The sequence below is a fragment of the Mirounga angustirostris genome, unplaced genomic scaffold (assembly GCF_029215605.1).
Source record: "Mirounga angustirostris isolate CCGP_5_RB_7025 unplaced genomic scaffold, mMirAng1.0.hap1 SCAF_8, whole genome shotgun sequence".
Classification (NCBI taxonomy): domain Eukaryota; kingdom Metazoa; phylum Chordata; class Mammalia; order Carnivora; family Phocidae; genus Mirounga; species Mirounga angustirostris.
Genome location: NW_026991716.1, coordinates 67,724,018 through 67,745,555, shown reverse-complemented (window position 1 = coordinate 67,745,555; position 21,538 = coordinate 67,724,018). Strand labels below are relative to the sequence as shown.

Here is a 21,538-nt window from a genome sequence, read left to right as displayed (position 1 = left end):
ATGTGCTCTCTCTCTCTCTCATTCTCTCTGTCTTAAATAAATAAATAAAATCTTTAAAAAAAATAAAAAAATTAAAAAAATAAAGAATAGATCCTTGAGTAGTTATCTCATTGGAAGAAAGGTATTTTAGGTATGTTTTATATTTTCATGGAGTTTGGAAGTATCCTGTAGCTAAGTGAAATTTGATTGCTATTTGTAAGTCTTTATTAATTACTTTGCTCCAATTCTTCTTTGCTTTTTAAAAGGTAGCTATATAGCAATGCTGATACCCCAATTATGAGTTTATGCAGTAGCATTTTTATTTATTTATTTATTTATTTATTTATTTATTTATTTATTTATTTATTTATTTATTTTTAAAGATTTTATTTATTTGACAGAGAGAGACACCGCGAGAGAGGGAACACAAGCAGGGGAAGTGGCAGAGGGAGAAGCAGGCTTCACACGGTGCAGGGAGCCCGATGTGGGGCTTGATCCCAGGACCCTGGGGCCGTGACCTGAGCCGAAGGCAGACGCTTAACAACTGAGCCACCCAGGAGCCCCTGCAGTAGCATTTTAAATGGATATATCTTTTTAAACAAATTATAATTTGAATATTTGAAATAATGAGAAAATGAAATGAAACATCAATAGATTTAATACCTAATGTTCCTAATACCAGTTCCTTCCACATTTACCTCCAGTTTTACTTTTCAGTTCATAGTTGTGGATAGTAGTAGTATCTCAACAGGATTACAAACTAATGACATAAATCTGTTTTTGCCATATTAATATCCAAACATGTTTAATTTCTCACTTCTAGATTTCCACTGCTACTGCCATGAAGACAATTTTCCTTTTAGTAATAATGCAATTATAGGCACTATCCATGATTTCAGAGTACTGTGTAAGCAGTTATATACAGCACTGTTTTCAGCACTGTGGGAGAGTATTGATTCCAAGGATAGAGGATAAATTACATATATAAATAATTATAATGCAAAGTAAAATGTATGTGCTACGAGACAAAATCATAAGAGTTCAGAGGAAAGCAGGCTCATTCAATTGCAGAATTGCAAAGACGACCTACTGAAGAAATTGGGCCCTAAAAGTTTGATAGGATTTTAACAGATAGGAAATGTGGCAAGAGAGAGACTTAAGCAGAGTTAAAGGACATGTTTTCTAGGGAGGGTGACTGCCAATTTTAACATAAAATTATGTAATCACTTAGTGAAGTCATTTGTAATAGAAATCTTCTGTAAGTATTGAAAATTTCATCCTAGTTAAAGAGGTGTTTGTAAACTTTTAAGTTCATTAAGTTCAGGTTTAGATGTATTATATACTTAAGATAAATATGAAATGTTTTAGAATAAAATGTTAATCATCAGTGCATATCATGGTAATATTGCTTGCATTTTATTTAATTTTCAAAGATCTTAAAATTATGTTTTACTCATAATTGTTTGCTGTTATTCCTCAGGTGGAATGTTTCTGGCCACGGGAAGCACAGATCATATTATTCGGGTTTATTTTTTTGGATCAGGTCAGCCAGAGAAAATATCAGAATTGGAGTTCCATACTGTAAGTACTGGTAAAAAGAATTAGATTGGAACAATTTAAATGAATCTAATAGTTTATATTCAGGATTCTCTTTTTTTATCTGCTTATATGTAGGACAAAGTTGACAGTATCCAGTTTTCCAACACTAGCAACAGGTAAAATAATTATTTTTGTTTGTAAATTTAATTCCAATTTAAAATTTTCAAATAAAGACATTTCTTGTAGGGATTTTAATTAGAATTATATACAAACTAGCTACCTAAAATAAAGGTCTTGACCAGTTCTACTAAAAAGTGACTATAGCCTGAGCACATCTTTGTTTTATTTGTATTAATATTAGTTAATTTGTCCACTTTTAATAATAGGGACTTTTATCCACCCTTTATATTTTCTACGTATGTCAAAGTGTAGGGTAACTTTTAGTAGAGTTTTGAAATGTATCACAATGTAATATTTGAGGCAGAACTATTTATTGATAATAAGCTTAAATGATGTACAAATTTTCCCAGGTTCTTATTTTAAAATGAAAGAAAGCTATTTATAAACACTATTTATAAGTCACATTCTTTAATATTGAGAGGAAAATCAGTATTTTTCCATTGGAAAATACTGATTCTATTTGTAAGGTAGTAAATAGTAGCCTTGAATCACTGTTGAATGTTATTTTGAGACCTAGCCACACACATTAGAATGTATGTGTATAAAATTTTAAAAGCCCATAAAGTTGCAGAAGTTCTTAGTTTTACAGAGAATATCTGACAGAGTAATCTTTAATTGTATTAGAATGCTGTGTAAGTAAAGATGAATGCTCTCTTTTAGTATTTTGAAAAACATCTCTGGGAAAACACATTTTAGTTAAGTACATGTGGTTTTTTGGGGGGGTTGGGCTTCCTTTAATACAGATTTGTAAGTGGGAGTCGTGATGGGACAGCACGTATTTGGCAATTTAAACGAAGAGAATGGAAGAGCATTTTGTTGGATATGGCTACTCGTCCAGCAGGGTAAGAGATCAAATTTGAAATATTACATAGATAAAGGTAGATCATTTAAAGTATGCTATATTATAGGTTGGTGTGACTCTCAGCCTATAAATCATATGTCGTAATCCATGTAAAAATGATTACTTTTCTATAATAATTAGTGCTGTTGGAGATGGAAAGAGGATATTTCTGAAATTATTTTTTGCCAAAAATATGAGAAGATCTGCATGAATTACTTTTTTTAAATTCAGTTTGTTAAGGAGATGATAGTACTGTAGGAATATTTGTAAGTTTTGCTAGTTTTCTTCAGAAAGTGGGACATACTGTATTGTTCATCTGTCAGAGAGAGATGATGTAGTATGTCACAGAGGGATGATACTGTATATCTAATGGTTTTCTCCAGCCATGAGAAATTATATTTCACCTTATAACTGTTATTTTGGTTTTAGTATTCAGTAAGTTAACTCTAGGGCATGATAGCAGCAGTGAAAGATGGAGAGTGAGCAGCCATGGCACAGAACTCTTGGATCCAGATAGAGTTAATTGATAACATGCTCAAGGTCATCTATTACTAAAGGCTTAGGAGTGCTGAAATCCTGGATTTGCTGACTCAGTGCAGTGATTTTTGCCTTCATTCTTTGTTGATTCAAACTATTAATTACTCTTAAGTGATAGTTATCCATGTAATGAATATAAATATAAATTATGAGAAAACACATTTAAGTTTTTGTCATACTAGTATTTTAATACATAATATCAGTGTAAACAAATACTGCCTCCATCACTTTCAGCCAAAACCTTCAAGGAATAGAAGATAAAATCACAAAAATGAAAGTAACTATGGTAGCTTGGGATCGACATGACAATACAGTTATAACTGCAGTTAATAACATGACTCTGAAAGTTTGGAATTCTTACACCGGTCAACTAATTCATGTCCTGATGGTGAGAAAAAAAGACTCATTTTTATTTGGCATAATGAAGCTAATTATAGAATGGACTATTTTCATTGAGAAGTAAAGTCTTTTATAAGAAGTTAGCTTAAAAATCTTGCTAGATGGGTAACAGGTCTTTGTGGGAGATTAGAAATAATTTTAAAATGTAGTTAAACTGGTTTGGCTTGGAACTCTAGATCCTTGCTGTTATTTAGTATGTAGGGCTGCATCAATATTATTCTCAGGTTTCACCAAATGATAGCAAAGCCTTGATTGGTGGTATTAGCTCAGCTTCATTATTATACATTGATAAATTTGAAGATTTTTGCTACTTCATTAATTCTTAGATTTCAAATTCTAGAAGTGTTGCCATACTGATGCTTGATTGAATTTCCTTTTTTTGAATTTATAATTCTTTTCCACTTCAAAAATATTTCAGGGTCATGAAGATGAGGTATTTGTCCTTGAGCCACACCCATTCGATCCGAGAGTTCTCTTCTCTGCTGGTCACGATGGAAACGTGATAGTGTGGGATCTGGCAAGAGGAGTCAAAATTCGATCTTATTTCAATATGGTAATTATCAGTCTCTTCATTTTATAGCTGTTAAAGATTTGGGGACTGCTTGCAGGTACTCTGCATATCACAAAGGAAATCCATTTAGGAATCTGTTTAGATACTATTTTGCCTGTAAGTTTCAAAAAGAGTTCTGTATTGTACACTTAAGTTAAATTTAAAAGAAAATTGTGTGTATTACAATACAGTTATATTGGTGATAACTAATTTGGTTTTTAAAGTAGTTTTAACAGTGGTACTTGAGAAACTCGCAAGTACGAAGATACAATATAGATAAAAATTTTGGAAAACCATGTGAAGAAATTCTAAATATTTGTATTGTGTTATTGTACTTCAAAAGTCCTCTTGTACAACAGAAATTGATTCCAGTACACCCATTTTACTTACTTATTTTTTAAAGTTTTATTTATTAAGTAATCTCTACACCCACGTGGGTCTCAACCTCATGACCCTGAGATCAAGAGTCTCATGTTCTTCCAACTGAGCCAGCCAGGCACCCCCCTCCTAACACACCCATTTTAAAATTAAAGGCATTCTTGTCTTTTATCAAATTATATTATGTAAGATATTTATTGTGTGCAAGCCCTTTCCCCTCTACATTTTGCTTCTTTACGTAGATTTTTAGTACGTATTGTTGAGTATTGGAATTGCAGTGGTTTAATATCACATACAGATTATTGTGCAGTGGTACCTTGTCTGTGTAACCACTATATGAACTATAAAGTTTTCCTCAAATACTGCTGTTTATACAGTCACGTATTTTTAAATCTGTTTCCTATATATCAGGGATACCTTTCAACAAAATAAAAAAAGAAAAACTTGTATTTCTACTATTTCAGAATCTTTAGTTTTTTTTAAAAAATCAGTTACAGAAACCTCTAGTAATGAATTATGAAGCATTACAATGAACAGTGTGTGCACATTTTGCAAAAGAAAAATTTCAAAAGTGTCATTTGTGAAATACAGTGGTTTGTGAAAAAACTTCATGAAAGTGATACTATACTTGATTGATAATCATAGTAAAGTTACTTCTACGTAGTAAGAAGTAATTAATAAGATCAGTTGGAGGAGTTAGAATTTTCATTAGTGAAGGAATTAAGTTGGCTGTCTTTATAGATGCCTTAGTGTACATAAGGTAAGAACAAAGATTTGTCCAATTCTTATTTTTTAAAAAAGATTTAATTATTTGGAGTACAATTTTAGTGACAGATGGATTTCCTTAGTGATATGTGTATAGAGGAGATTTTTTTTAAAGCAAATACTTAAATATGCTGGTAAAGAATTCTTTTTCTGTCCTTGTGTTTCTGGTTTGCTCCTTTTTGGGACATCTCTGTTTAAAAAAATATTAGTTATTTCTCAATTTGTCTTTATAGCTTCAAAAGAAAACAATTTGTGGCCTATACATATATTAGTGACTTTTTTTTTTTAGTAATTTCATATTTTTAAAAGGCATTGGTGTGTTAGTAGATTGAAGGGAAAGTTTTCTCTCGTACTTGAATACTGCTTTCACCTTTAAGCTACAAAGGTGAATTTTTCCTCATCAGGTAAGTTGATCACACTAATATTCCACCTTATGTTACAGAAATTGGAATACATTGAGATTGAAGTGATTTGCTTCTTAGACCATCACAAATTCGTGATATAGCCAGGAATAGAAGTCAGCTATATTATATGTATGTTCTTTGAAATTAGCTAAGGGATTAGTTACATTACTGTCATAAAAATTGTTTTAATAAGAGTTTTAGATAAAGATATTTTTCCCGTTCCAAGAATAAGAGAAGCCTCTAAAGGGCAGAAGAAACAGCTTTATGTAATAAGTGGAATTGGATCCTATCCTTAGAATATTCAAACTGAGAAAAGCAAAACATAGACTAAAAAGGATTAAAAATATATCCTGCATTTAAAAAAAGTAGAAAATGAACTATACTTTATCTAATTAAAATAAGGATCCTCCTTTTAATTTTTTGCAAGATTTTTAATGACTTCCAAAATACTTCTACGTATTACCTCATTTGGGTCTCATGAAAACTTTGTAATATAATCAGGTAGATTTTATTATTACTGGTTTTATGAATGGAGAAACTTTACAGAGATGAATTGCTTTGCCCAGGTTTACCTAGGTCACACAGCTCTTACACGGGGACTTGGGGTTTAAACCCGTATTTTTTTTGTCCGTTGTTACTGTGTTCTTAATGCTAACTCTAGTTAATGGTTGGACATTGTACAGCTAACTTCCAATTCTCCCTAGTTAGTGATATGTCACCAGGAGAAAATGTTTTTATAATGGTATTAACTCTTAGTAGATCTTTTGAGATCTTATAATTTAGCTTGATGATTTTTTTTCTATCTGTCTCTAATTTATAAGTTATCTAAGTGCCCTTTTTGTTTTTTGCGTTTTTGTTCATTTTGTTGTTTTATCTGTGGACAGATGGAAGATAAAGCATCCAGCAGTGCTGTTAAGAAAATAAAAACAGTTTGAGGGGGGAGTAGAAGCTTGTGTTCACTGTACGCTCTCCTGACTGTTGAATTTTGGTTATAGTAGTTAAAACTATTTGGCTCTGTATAGCAAACCAGTAATTTTTTGAGTTACTAAAATACCATAAAAGTTGGAGAAGTAAAAATTCAAACCCTGATATTAAATTGTGTTAGTAATCAGAAGTTCAACTTAGTAAATATTTTTTGAATGCTCTGTAAAGGGACTAGTTATAGTGCCTTGGAAGATTTAAGGATAAATAACTCTAGTGGAATACTCCCTGTTTAGACTAGAAATGTTAAAAGTTTAGATGAATTATTATTAAGACTAAGTAATATTTCATATGAGTTTTAAAATCAAAGCTTATAACATGAATAAATAAATTCCCCATTAAATAAACCTACAGCCAGAAAGTAAGGCATGTAAGCTGCCTTTAAAATAACAAAAATTTGATATATAAATTCTTTAAAATACAGGTTATCAAGTATATTTTGAAAATACTGCTTTACTATTGGTTTTTCTTTTTATAATAATTAGATTTTCCACTTGAAATTCATAATACCTTTGCAAGAAATAAGAAAATCATGTAACAATTATTTTGTTTTAATCAGCATATTACTGTACCTTTCTTACCTATTACAAAAATTAATTGAAATTTTAGAAATTACCAAAAATTCTGTATCATCGAAAAGCCTTTCACAGGTGAAAAGTTAAATTTTGTTTGATATATAGTAATTTTTAAAATAAATTTTAATAAAAAAATATTGATACATTTAATAAATTTAAAACATGATACATTGATATATTAATATTGCACTGATATTCATCATTCTGGTAATATTCAAATTCTTTTTTTCCTGTATCAAACCTTGACTTATACTTTTTAAAAATCTGACACTTTATTTTAGGACCACCTAAATGTGTAAACAAGGTTTGCGATTAAGAATTGCGATAAAGATTTAATTCCTTGTTTGCTTACATAATCCCCTAATTATTTAATTTCAAAATCTAATAGATTCTCAACTTGCTAGTACTATTGTCTAGAAAAAGTGATGGAGTTACTTTATCTTTACTGCTAGATTTCCTCTTAATAGAGGATCTGAATGATAGAGAGGTAGGTGTTGGGTTTGCTTTTGTTATATACAAGAAGTATATGACAAGTGAGATGATACAACACAGCATAAAGTGGAATAGGCAATGTATGTTCCTTGCTCCCTCCCCACCATTGTTTCATCTTTAACTAAAAATAATCTTAAAATAAACTTTTAATGGCATTTGCTGGAAAAGTACATAAGGTGGAAACCTTGAACCTTTCTTCTTTTTTTTGATGAACCAGAGAATGAAACTAAAGAGAATATTGTAGAGAAGATTATGATAAGACAGCTTTATTATTTTTTAAAACACATATATATAAATTCCAGCCCTTAAGCTTTCTTTATCAACAGTCCTCTAAAAACTATGTCAGTTACTCATATTATAGCTGAACAGTCTTTATATAACTTAAGTATTCAAGATAAAAGTATATTTAGATATTTTGTTGAAGGGAGATAGTATATATTAAGAATATTCCAAACTATTCAGATGTAGTGCAGCAAGCCTAGTACAGCTTTGAGAGTTGTTCTAAACTCTAGTTTAAAGGCTCTGAAATTTCCGTTAAATGTTAAAAGGCAGATAAATTATTCTCAGAAATAACTTGAAAATGTGTGCAGACTCTCTGAAGTGAATTTGAAGGATTTTGTGATATTCCAGTTCCCTGAAAGAGGTAGGCAAGTTTGGGAGCTTAAATATAACCATAAATGTTCCTTAATACAAAGTTGTTTTATGGTTCTTTTTCCCTTAAATTAACACAGGATAGCTAAGTTTTAACTCTAAGTTTAAATGAATAATAAATTAATTTGAAAAGAGACTTTCAAATTTCTTAGTTAGTAGGACATTTGATTATTAGTAAGTAAAAGATGTTTGGAGTGGGATTTGTAGACCCCACATTAATTGCTTTCCTCATGTTTCTGGCGCTTTTGCTTTTGCTTTATCTTTCCTGTTCCCTTTTTTTCTCTATTATTCTAGCTGTGTTTATGACTCCCTCTTTTTCCATATCTTTCTGTTTCTGTCATGTTACTCAAAGCTGTAGTTTGTTGCCTCTTGTCTGGTTTTGATTTTAATTGAAGAGTATAATGTCTCCTTCTAGAAGGCAATTTTACTGAATTTGAGTTTTGCTTTACTTCTGTTGTTTCATGAGTAAATTCCAAATAACAATTTTTATTTAATTAAAATTTTCCTTATTTTTATAATTAACCTTTCTTTTACTTGAGATTTTTAAAAAATGTTCCAGTGTCCACTAATCCAGAACAATATATTTCTCCTTGCAACGTTCCAAACAAGCAGAGGCTGCCAATCCACCACTCAGAATTTTTGCACATGCATACTTCTGACAATATGTTCTCAGTGTGACCTCTACTTTAGTTTTAGACAATTGTAGCTGCATATATCTAGGAAAGGCAGAAAGAGAAGCTCAAAATAGTAATCTCATATCGTGTTCTCTTGTGAATCAAGATTTCAAGATAAATCTTTCTCTTTCTCTCCTTCTCCTTCCTTTTTTTACTTTCATCCTTCCATCTCTTTCATTACCTATCTCTCATCATCTAACAAGATGCCATATATCTGCACTCTATGTTAAAAGGATTCTTTGATGCTTCCAGTCCTTGTTTCAGCCTCTCTGGGTAAGGAATTACCTTCAATCTTCTGAGTATGAACTGTAGTTATTGTCACTTTCAGGTTTCTGGGGTTCTTTAGTTTCTGTCTGTCTCTTTCTCATCTTTGGTATCAAAAACATATCTTAAAATTTGTTGCCATGAATGTGAGTTTGTCTCTGTATCTTGTCATCTTGTATTATATTTAGTGAATTACTTCATGTAATTCTTTGACATGGTCTATGAGTTACTATCACAAGGGTGTTTGAGATTTGGTAGTTCTACAGGGAAATTTGTACAATTCTACAGAATGTAAACATACAGGTGAAAGACACTTCGATTAAGCAAATATTTGAGTGTTTGTTTTGTGCATAAGGACAAACATGGGGACCACAAGGAAGAATAAGAGATGGTCCTTGTTTTTAGCCAGCAGTGGTAACATGGCATATGAGAAAAGATAATTGCTATATCTGAAGCTGGAGGGATCACTTCAGGGTGGATGGTCAGAAAAAGTTTTTTTGAGGAGGAAGAACTAAAATTGTGTCTTGAAAAGTAAAAATTGAGTCAGTAAGAAAGATACTTAATTTTATAAATAAGAGGAATATTATAAATAAGGTAGTAACAAATGTTAAGATGTGCAGAGAGTAATTTAGAATGTTTGGAATAGATTTTAAAGAGATTTTGATAAGATGAAAAGTATATAAGTTGAGGTGGATTGTTGATGGCCTTATGTTGTCTTGTTAGTGTAAAGAGTAGTTAACATAGTGGGATTTTTGGCAGATTATATTTACATTTTAGAAACAAGGGAACAAAGGAATAAGTTTGATTGCCAGCAGTAGTATTTCAGGTACAAAGTTGAATAGGTTGGGGAATAACTACTATTATCAGTGAAATCACAATGAAAATGTATAGGGTTTGGGTGGTAGGAAATTTGTGAAAGAAAAATATATGTGTATAGGACTTGGTATTTTGTGACTGATAGAAGGATTAGGGCTGGATAATGACAGAAGATTTAATAATTGAAATTAAACTGATTAAATTAATGTGTGTAGAGTATTGTATTAAAAAATATTAATGGACATATGAGTGATGTGAAGAAAAACTGATTTTTTTAGTTCATCTTTTATCTGTTTATTGTGATGTAGTGTTGGATGACCTGTGTGGAAATGGACAGGCAACACTTGGAGATAGAATACTTAGAGGGGCTAGGAATGAAAAGAGATGTTGAAGTCTTCCATGTAGAATGCTGTTTACCTCATGGAGATAGAGGAGTGTGGAGGGCTTAAAACTAAACTTTTAGAAGTAGTCATATTTAGCAAATGGAGATGAGATCAAAATCTCTAGAGAATATGTTAGAAAGGTACCATGCTAATACCATGTTAGCGGACAAAGGAGGAGAATAGATTACAAGGAGGACTGATTAATAATACTGCATCCCTCAGTGAAATTAGAATATGGGTAAACAGAATGCTGTTAAATTTGAAGATGAGTTATTTTGATAATAAATGTTCTTTTGATGAAAATTAGAGCTGATTCTTCAAAATCACTTTTATATATCTGTTGGTTCTATCAAGCCAGTTACAGCAGTTTCCTTTTTTACACAAATTTACTTACCTTGGTACTACTTAAATAGCTATCTTTAATTCATATGTAATAATGTTAACTATAAATTAAAGAATCTTCAGTATTAAAGGAAACATTCATTTACTAAAGGTCTTTCAAAGTAATTTGATGACATCCAGACTATTAGAGTGGATAACTTCCCTTAAGATATATTTTTTGTTTACACTGTAACTATCATAATGATTAGAAAATGGCAAAAGCATATTTTAATCATATATATGACAGTGTCTGTCTTCAGTATCTAGTGTATTTTCTTAATTAAGTTTATTTCTCCCCATGTAGATAAACTTATAAAGTTCTTTATACAGGGGCGCCTGGGTGGCTCAGTCGTTAAGCGGCTGCCTTCGGCTCAGGTCATGATCCCAGGGTCCTGGGATCGGGCCCCGCATCAGGCTCCCTGCTCGGCAGGAAGCCTGCTTCTCCCTCTCCCATTCCCCCTGCTTGTATTCCCTCTCTTGCTGTGTCTGTCTCTGTCAAATAAATAAAATCTTAAAAAAAAAAAAAGTTCTTTATACATAAGGATTTTGTAAGGGTGATTCTTAGCATAAATTCCATTTCCCAGCTGCTTTATTCTTGGGATATGAGTCTATATCACAGAATCATTAGGGTACTTAAAAGATCCGTAATTTGGGGCACCTCGGTGGCTAAGTCGCTTAAGTGTCTACCTTCAGCTCAGGTCATGATCTCAGGGTCCTGGGATTAAGTCCCACATTGGGCTCTCTGCTCAGCAGGGAGTCTGTTTCTCCCTCAAATAAATAAAATCTTAAAAAAATTAAAGTTTTAATTTTATTTTAAATTTCTAGGTAAGATGCTCCCTTCTAAACAGTGGTATATTTTTGTTTATTTTTTTAAGATTTTATTTAGTTAGAGAGTGCATGTGCCTGTGCTAGTCAGAGGAGGGGCAGAGAGAGAGAGAGAGAATCTCAGGCAGACTCCCTGCTGAGCGCAGAGCCCGAGGTGGGACTCAATCTCACAACCCTGAGACCAGGACCTGAGCCAAAATCAAGAGTTGGACACTTAACCAACTGAGCCACCCAGGCGCCCCAGTCTCATTAATTTTTAAAAATATACCACTGTTGGGGCGCCTGGGTGGCTCAGTCAGTTAAACATCTGCCTTCGACTCAGGTCATGATCGGGTTCCCTGCTCAGCAGGGAGTCTGCTTCTCCCTCTCCCTCTGTCCCTCCAGCCCCTTCCCTCCCCCCCGGTTGTGCTCTCTCTCAAATAAATAAAATCTTAAAAAAAAAAAAAAAAAAAAATTGACCCTGGTCATAGACATGGAATAATTCCTTAACAGGATGATTCTGCTTAAGATAGCCCATGTTCCTGATTTGTGTTGAGTCTCTCTAAGATGACATACTTGTCATATTCATCTGTATGTATGATCCTCATGACTGATGTAATTTAGACCCTGTAATTTTAGTCTGCATTCTAGTACTTTTAGCGTACCTCATTTCCAGATTTGTCTAATTCTTCCAAAAAGTCTTCCTGAATATCAGATGTTAGAATTTTAGAACGAGGTAGGACTCTGATCATTTAAATTATCTCTGTCATTTCACAGAGAGATTAGGTGATTTGCCCATTACCAGAGAAGTCTCTTGGGTTGTAGGCCTCATTTAGTTACTCATCTTTAATTATTCATTTTCTACTTCACAAAAATTACATTAGAAGTTGCGGATAGTATTCTGCCTTGAAAAAGGTACTAGCATACTTCATTAAATATGACATCATCATCATCAAAGCTCTTTTTGTATTTTTTCAAATTCACTATAAATCTCTAAATTAATAAGATTGTGCTACTCATTTCTTGGAAATATTTCTAGAATTTAGTCAGTATGAGAATTTCCCTACAGAGGAATTACTATTTTAACTTGTCTAATCCTTTCATCTCTTGCTTTAAAAATAAAATAAAATAACTTCTGTATCATAATTGCTGAATAAATTTTTTATTTTAACTCCTATTCTCTTTGAAATTTTTGCACTTATTGGTAAATACCATAGCCTGGATTTTCTCAGCTTTCCTTAATTGTGATTTAATGTGTATGAGTTTTATTGTGTGGTCTGTATTTACATATGTCCCAAATGTTTCTTAAGCGTGCTTGATTTTATGAGAGGTAGTTCATCTAAAATTCACTTGGAAAATTTGTCATTATTATTCCTTTCTGTTTTTTAATTTTCTACAGCATACATTAAATACTGGCATAAGTTATGTACAATATTAAATTTTATGTTGACTTATTCTTGGGTTAAGCAGTACATTTCATTTTATGATAGGCCCATATAACTTTAATGTGGATAGAGAAGATATTTCATCTTTTTTTTTTTTAAGATTTCATTTATTTATTCGAGAGAGAGAGAGAGAGAACCAGAGGAGGAGTAGAGTCAAGCGAACTCCATGCTGAGGGCGGAGCTGGACTCATGGCTGGATCTCAGGACCCTGAGATGATGACCTGAGCCGAAACCAAGAGTGGGACACTTAACTGAGCCAGCCAGGCCCCCCTTCATCCTTTTGGGTTTTGAATATAAGCTTCATTGTTTTCTAGTTATACATGAATTATAGTGCCTTCATTATTAAATTTTTTTTCTTTTGGAATTCTTCTATATACTTTAAGCCTGTTTTAAGAAGGTGAAATCATTTTTTCTTTTTTGTTTGGCTTACCTTAATCACAGCATAATCATTAAAACAGTTACAGTGTATTTAGTTATATAGGGAAAGTAAAGTATTTTTCTCCTTTGTATCAACTGGAAAGCCTAGTCTGCATTTTGTAGTTATGTGTTTATTATCAGAGGAGCCATTACTAAAGATAAATTTGACATTTTAATTAATAAGATTATGGACAGCTTTTCTGATTGATTCATGAGTAGATTCTTTCAGTGCCTCCTTTAGTGAATAATGGCAAATAATGTGCTTTTACTTTTTTCTGATGTTGTGGAAATGAACTTTTATTTTGTCTGTATAAAAGTCACTTTGAAGTTATACAGATGCCTTATACCAAGAAAATTGATACTGTCCTGCCATATTCAAATGTCATGTGTTACATAGGAAACAGTGATCTTCAGTAGGATTGATATTTTTTCTTTGCTTTTTTAATTTTATAAGTTCCACATCTCCGAAGTATTCTTTTAGAGATCTACTAACTGTAAATTTGGCAACATTGGTAGATAGCATAGAAATAGGGTTGATTGATCCTCATATAGCCTGCCCCACAAAAAAAAAAAAAAAAAAAAAAATGTAGAGCAAGGTTGCCTAAACATCATATGAAGGCTACCATGCTCGTGAACATCTATCAAATATCCTTTGTCATTGCTGTGTCAGACTTCTTTCAGATCTCTTCCTCTGTTCTGTGTACTTAGAATTGTAACCATAGGCCTATAGCAATAGTATTACATTTCTGGAAGCATTTATTAAAGTAAATTTATAAGTTGTTGCTTTTTTGTTTTTCATCTTTTATGAAATTTTGAACTGAAATAAATAAAAACAGCACATAGCCAAGGCAGTTTGAATTCTTAAGTCTTGAATTTTTGATGTAAAACTCTTTCTAGAGATAAAAGTTTTTCAAGTGGTTATTTATAATAGTTCATATAACTTTTTATTTTGCCTAAAAAACATTTGAAAAGAGACCTGGATCCTGACATTTCTGCATTTGTAGTATCTCATTTTTGGCAAATTCTAAGATACATATATTTACTAATGCTTGTATGCTAATTTGGAGAAATAGTTCTTTCTCGTTTTTGAATAGTTTTAAGCTAGACTTGGAATCAGTTTCCTTTGTCTCCTGTCTTTTCCTCCAACTTTCTTCACAATCAAGAAATGATCCTGTTTCACTTATGATTCATTTTCTTGCTTGTATGGTAAATCTTTAAGTGTATTAGTCGTTAGATAAGTTTACCGATTTTCTTCCATATGATGAATTTTAAGGAAAGTTACTCTTATTTCTTTTCCATTATTATCACTATCCAAAATACATTACACCAGTGTACTCTTTCCCTCTTTTCAACAAGCTCTAAAGAGAAACTAGTTTTCTTTTTGAGTCAACCCCATTTGTGATAATATATTAACTTCTTAGGCAGAACCCTTTCTTTTAGAGTGATAGTTTCTCTTTTGACCAAAATGCAAACTTTCCTTGAGAAATCAACTATTCTTCTTCTAAATTTTAATTTCACTTCCATATTTGGTGAACTGCACATCCATCCCTATGCCATATTTTTAACACTAAAGAAAGAAAATTACCACTTCTCTCTTTTCTAAGCATTTCCTGGAATATTGGGATATTGCTAGTAAAATTCAGTTGTTCTAGATCAGTGGATACCGGAACAGAGAGGAGGTATTTCTTACCTGATAATGTGTGTGTGTTCCGATTCTGCTAATCCAGAAATCCAATCGCATTTGTTGAAAATCATCCTTAGTTGTTATTTGTTAGGGAGTCAACTCCCTATTTTAGTTGTTTTCTGAAATTCAGTCCCTAGTTGTGCTTTAGATAGGCTAGAACTTTTACCTCTTTCAGAACACTGCTACAGAAGTTTCAACTGGAACATAGTCTGAAGAAGCACTGAGAGCAAAAAAAATTCAGAGTGGTGATTGGCCACCTCTGTTTGATTGACAGGTTGCAGGGAGAAACCCATTCGTTCTGGATTAATGGAACTGGAAAACAGAAAACAATTATCAGGTAAAAAAAACCTTTTCTTTAACCTTTGAAATTCACCATTTAAAAGATGAGTCAGACCATCAAGGGAATTTATTACCAAAAAGAAAAAAATTTAGTGTCTTGTGAGCAATGATCTCTGGCTACTACTTCCAAGAGTTAACAAAAAAAATCGCTGCAGATACGACACATTGTCAGCCTTTGCTGAAAGGGCTTGATTAAATGCAGATAAGATGGAATGTAAGGTGCAATTACATTGTAAATGTGGCTTAAAGACATGAAGCAGAATTCTATGGGTGGGGGAAATTGATGTTTTATTTCCTGAATTGTGTCTGGTCTGTGTGTGCATAAAGAGAACACTTTGTTTTTCAAGGCTATTAATCTGGCACTTTTCATGAATATTCACAAATTTTGTTACTCTGCTCTGTTATACTTAACCTTCACTTCATTGGGATGTATACTTCTACATCTCTTTTATCATAAAATTTTAGTAACGGCAGTGACCAGTTCTTTACATTTTAATGGCAACTTTCTGATTGTTGGTTAAATATATTTCAGATCGAAGGGCAAGGACATGGTGCGGTATTTGACTGCAAATGCTCTCCTGATGGTCAGCATTTTGCATGCACAGACTCTCATGGACATCTTCTAATTTTTGGCTTTGGCTCCAGTAGTAAATATGACAAGGTAGCGTATGATGATTCTGTATCTTTTTTTTTTTCCTGGTTATTTGTTTTAAATTCATGGATGGTTAGGGATTGTATTTCTTTGGGAGTGGGTGAGCATCATTTTTATGCTTTCAGTCTCAAGCTTGAAGAATCACTCATATTTTAAGTATTCTAGAGACTTAAGTTTTAGAGAGGAGGGTGAACACAGCAGTTCTTAAAGTCCTATTCTCTGTAACAGACATTAGATAATAATTAGATCTTATTTAATCATCTTTACATTTCAAGAAGGAATAACTACGTAGCCTGCAAGAGCAGGCTGGGGTATAAATCTGGCTTTCAATGAGGTTCTCAAAAATATATGGTCTACTGATAATAGCTAATATTTTTAAATATTAAAGAGCTTATCTTAGTGATTAAAAGACCTAAAAATTGAATAGTTCATAGTTTAAGAAATTCCAAATAAACCAATAAAATTTTGAAGTTACAGGGGCGCCTGGGTGGCTCAGTTGTTAAGCATCTGCCTTCGGCTCAGGTCATGATCCCAGAGTCCTGGGATCAAGCCCTGCATCGGGCTCCCTGCTCCACGGGGAGCCTGCTTCTCCCTCTCCCACTCCCCCTGCTTGTGTTCCCTCTCTCGCTGTGTCTCTGTCAAATAAATAAAAAAATCTTAAAAAAAAATTTTTTTTTGAAGTTACAGATGTGTCAGGCATGAGTTCGTATAAATAATTTTGTGTTATTTCAAAAAATCTAGGGAAAATGCTTATCAACTCTTGGAATATCATGCCATGTTGATTTTTATGTTAATATATAAGTCAACATTTATTGTAGACTTAAGGGTTTTCTTAAATTTTGTAAGTGATTTCATTGGAGTTTAATTCAAAGAATAAATTAATTGAGTGATTTCCCTTTGCAAAATGCCAAAACAGGTAATTACTATGTTTAATAGTTTAAAAAATAAGATAATGCATGGTAGCTCTATGAAAGTAGTAGTAGTACCACTGAATGATTTATACCTAGATTTGATTTTGCCATTTAATTTGAAATTACACAACTTTAATTATCATGTTAGCATTTTATGTATAGTCTTTTCCTTGTTGCAGAGAAAATTCAAAGCAGCTGCTTTTCTGATAATAAAATTTAATGTAGAAGTGTAATAAAGACTTATTTACCATTAACTCAAGAAAAGAATATTTTTTTATGTTGTTGCTTAATACCATGATTTACATTAAGACATTGCCTTCCGGGGCGCCTGGGTGGCTCAGTTGTTAAGCATCTGCCTTCAGCTCAGGTCGTGGTCCCGGGGTCCTGGGACTGAGTCCCGCATCGTGCTCCCTCCTCAGCCAGAAGGCTGCTTCACCCTCTCCCACTCGTCCTGCTTGTGTTCCTGCTCTAAATAAAATCTTAAAAAAAAAAAAAAAAAAAAGACATTGCCTTCCATTAGAAATTTATAATGATAAATTTTTATTTTTCCAATCTTTTATGGGCCTTTCTTTTTACAGATAGCAGATCAGATGTTCTTTCATAGTGATTATCGGCCCCTTATTCGTGATGCCAACAACTTTGTATTAGATGAACAGACTCAGCAAGCACCTCATCTCATGCCTCCCCCTTTTTTGGTTGATGTTGATGGTAATCCTCATCCATCAAGATATCAGAGATTAGTTCCTGGTCGTGAAAATTGCAGGGAGGAGCAACTCATCCCTCAGATGGGAGTAACTTCCTCAGGTAAATGCACATTTTCGTAGACAACCAAATTTTCCATTTCTAATGATGTCTTATAAAATTGCTAATTGGGTAAAGCTTTGTTACTGTTTTGAACAAATGAGAAGTAAAATTATTTTTAAGAATTTCTTTAAAGTCCTTTAAACAATGCTGAATTATGTACTGTAAGAATTAAGAAACATTGGAGAGTTAAAGCAATAATCTTGGTCATTTATTTATTCATCTTCTCTAGACACCTGCTAAACTGGTGTTCAGTAGGGAATTAATCAGACACAATCCTTGTTCTCATGGAGTAAGATTAATAAATACAGTTATAAACAAATAGTTAAAACTTGTGATAAATGTTATTAAAGGGAAAAGTAGTATGATGTGAAAGAGAGAATAAGACTAGATAGTCTTATTCATGTTGAAGATTGTTTTAAGAAATGATCAACTTTTAAAAATTTTAAGTAAGGTAGAAATGAAAGTGTTGAGAGCTGTTTTAGTGAAATAATGGAGGAAGAAAGTCAAATTAGTTCAAGAATTAAAAGGGAGTTGAAATGGAGACAAGGTCTGCAGACCTTCCCTTTTGACAAGAGATGTAGCACTAATTTATTAACTGAAAGTAATGGAAACCGTTATGAAAGGTTAAACCAGTTTTGTAATTTATGAATCTTGGTTATATTTTAAACTAGAAAAATTTACGAAGGGGCGCCTGGGTGGCTCAGTCAGTTAAACATCCAGCTCTTGGTTTCAGGTCAGGTCATGATCTCATGGTCACAGGATCAGGCCCCAAGCCTGGCTCCGCCCTAAGTGCTTCAGAATTCTTTCTCCCTCTCCCTGACCCTGCTTGTGTTCTCATTCTTTCTCTCAAATAAGTAAATAAATCTTTTAAAAAAGAGAAAAATTTATGAAAATATTTTAAGTTCTGAACTCTAGCATAATGGACAAAATTTCTAAGTAGACATATGTAAAGGACACATAAGAGATGTAATACATAATGAGTAACTTTTAAATAATGAATTTAGATTCTGTAAGCTGTGCAGAAAAACCAGTCTCACTGCATTATAGAAGACCCATCTCTTATTTTCCTTTAAGGATTGGGCATGAAATTGCAATGAAGATGAATATATTGGATAGGAAGGGCTGCTCTTGAAGATGGCCATGCCCACTCAGGATGGAGGGTGAGGGGAAGCATTAGAAGAATAGTCTCTGCTGATACTTGCAGAGAGTAGTACAATCCAGCAGACCTGAATGTCTGTAGTATGTGAAACTAAAATGTCTCATACATGGACATAGCATGAACTCAGAGAATCTAAGAACAGGTAGTATTCAAGAAATTTAGGCAGGTATTCAGATTAGAGAAGTCTCAATTATTAAATTATTAGAGAAGACTTGATCATAGGACTGAGATAAAGATAAATGTCTTCAGTGTCTTAGAGGGGAACTGGATAGAATCAGATCTTGCCCAGGTCTCAAAATAGGTTTCAGGCACAGGGAAATAAGGAAAGGACTCATTTATTAAAATATCAGTGCTACTTAATTATCGTGGCTATTAATTTTTTCCTCCATTTAACTGTATAGGGCTTTCATAAATATCTCATTTAATCCTTATGGTATCCTTATTCTAAAAGTTGAGAAAATGAAAGCTTAACAACATATGTCTTGTTTGAGTTAAAGTGTATGGAACCACAGGGATTCAAATGCAGCTCTGACTCTTAGTCCATTGTCCTTTCTTCCTTACTGAGCTTCCCTTATAGTAAAAAAAGTGTACCTGATCTTGAAAATGAATTAGACACTAGTTATTAGTACAGGACCACAAGAGAACCTATAACAATAATTATGGCTTCAAAGTGAGTCATAGAATATGACCTTGATGTTCAAACATGACATGTTTTCCCAGCAGCATAACAGGAAAGAAGCATCCACAGGCATTTTAACTTTTACCTCTACTTTTACCACTCTCTAGCTTTGTGACCTTGGACAACTTATGTTATCCCATTGAATTTTAGTTTTTTCTTATAAAATGAAATAACATTATGTGCTTAAGACTTGTAATTTACCCTTTCCTTGTATCTTCTTTACTACTAATTCTTCATTTCAGAATGTCCTTTGTATCTTCTCTTCCCAGCCCACTGTAAAAGTCTGATCTCATCACAGCATTTCTTATATACCCACTCACCTGCTATTAATTGCTCCCTTCTCTCATGGCAGTGCTTTCATATATATCCTAACACACATTTTTTTAATTCATTCAACAGGATTAAACATTTTTATATGCCTACCATTGTGCTAGATTTAGAATTATAATATTAATAAGGCAATCCATACTTTTGCAGAACTAACTAGCGGGCTTCCTTTTTATATTGGGCTGAGTACTAAGATGTATATATTGTTTGAGGAAATGAAAGAGGATAGCAACTAATTCTTTCAGGGGTAGTCTGGAAAGATTTCACAGAGGAAATATCAGAGAGATGCCATTTTAGTTGGTGCTTGAAGGATAAGTTAGTGTTTGCACGTTTATACTTGAATTGAGAGTATTATGGATAAAAGCTCCAAAGCATAAAGGTATTTATCCTGTTAGGAGGGCAGAAGAGTCAAGTGGTCCTATGTGACTGGTAGAGGTGAGTGTTGATGCTGGAAAATTAGGGTGGGTTAAAATACACCAAGTTACTCCCTACCTCAGAGGCTTTGTCCCAACTCTTGCATTTTATCTGGGGTGTTCTTTTTCTTGCTCCTCACATGGATGACTAATTCTTCTTTTTCTTCCAGTCTTAGTTCAAATGCTGCCTTCTCAAGGAGGGCTTCTTTGACTTTTCTGACTCACCATAAGCAGTTCCCATCTCTCCTCCCCATTTTCTCTTTCTCTCATCATCTTTAACATTTTTCATAGTCTGCATTTATATAAGGGTTTATTGTTCAGTTTTCCCATTAGAATGTTAGCTGCCTGAAGTCAAGGAGCTTGATGTCCTATTCACCACTGCATCCTTACTTCCTTGGTATATAGCTCCTAACACATAATAGACACTCAAGAATTTGCTGAATAAATGAAGCAATAAAGGTTTTTTTGTTTTGGTTTGTTTTGGTTTTTGAGAAAGTGGGTAATCAGATTTGCCTTTTTTAAAAGAAACTGGTCTAAGATAAAATCCCACTTTTGCCATTTACTAGATATGTGACATTGAGTAGTTATTTTGGTCTTCTCATCTATAAGTGGAGTTAATAATATGTGTGTAATTGCATTGTTGTGGGGATAATATGAGTGCCTGAATCATAAACACTTGGTAAACCTTATCATCCTTGTCATTGTTTGTAATAAATTAGGATTGAGTTAGCATATTCCTGGTTGTGTATGTATGTGTATTTCAAGTTAATCATTTTAGGTCTTTTTAGGTCTTGTACTCAAGCAAAATTTATGTTTAATTCGAGACTCAGTGAGCTTAATAAGTAAAATGGTTTGACTAGTTGACTGAAGTGTCCTTAGCATTTTGTGTGGTATTATATAGGACTGAACCAAGTTTTAAGTCAGCAAGCAAACCAGGAGATCAGCCCATTGGACAGCATGATTCAAAGACTGCAACAGGAGCAAGACCTGAGACGTTCTAGTGAAGCCGGTATCAGTAATACCAGCCGTTTAAGTAGAGGTAAGGAGGGATTGCTTTAAGTGAAATATTTAAAAAATTGTAACAGTTAAACTCTGAACAGTAAAGAAGTGATTAA

At 33.0% G+C, this 21,538-nt stretch overlaps 1 protein-coding gene across 4 annotated transcripts in view; it reads left to right on the top strand.

Annotated features, from left to right (window-relative positions):
• The window catches only part of PHIP (pleckstrin homology domain interacting protein), a 135,355-nt gene that overhangs the window by 55,031 nt on the left and 58,786 nt on the right, over nt 1-21,538 (top strand). For all 4 annotated transcript variants that reach the window (XM_045867129.3, XM_045867130.3, XM_045867128.3 and 1 more), the window contains 8 exons: nt 1,460-1,560; nt 1,654-1,694; nt 2,442-2,540; nt 3,311-3,464; nt 3,894-4,028; nt 16,011-16,139; nt 17,620-17,845; nt 21,325-21,462. In XM_045867129.3, the coding sequence (XP_045723085.1) occupies nt 1,460-1,560; nt 1,654-1,694; nt 2,442-2,540; nt 3,311-3,464; nt 3,894-4,028; nt 16,011-16,139; nt 17,620-17,845; nt 21,325-21,462 (1,023 nt within the window). The remainder of the gene's footprint in view (nt 1-1,459; nt 1,561-1,653; nt 1,695-2,441; nt 2,541-3,310; nt 3,465-3,893; nt 4,029-16,010; nt 16,140-17,619; nt 17,846-21,324; nt 21,463-21,538) is intronic.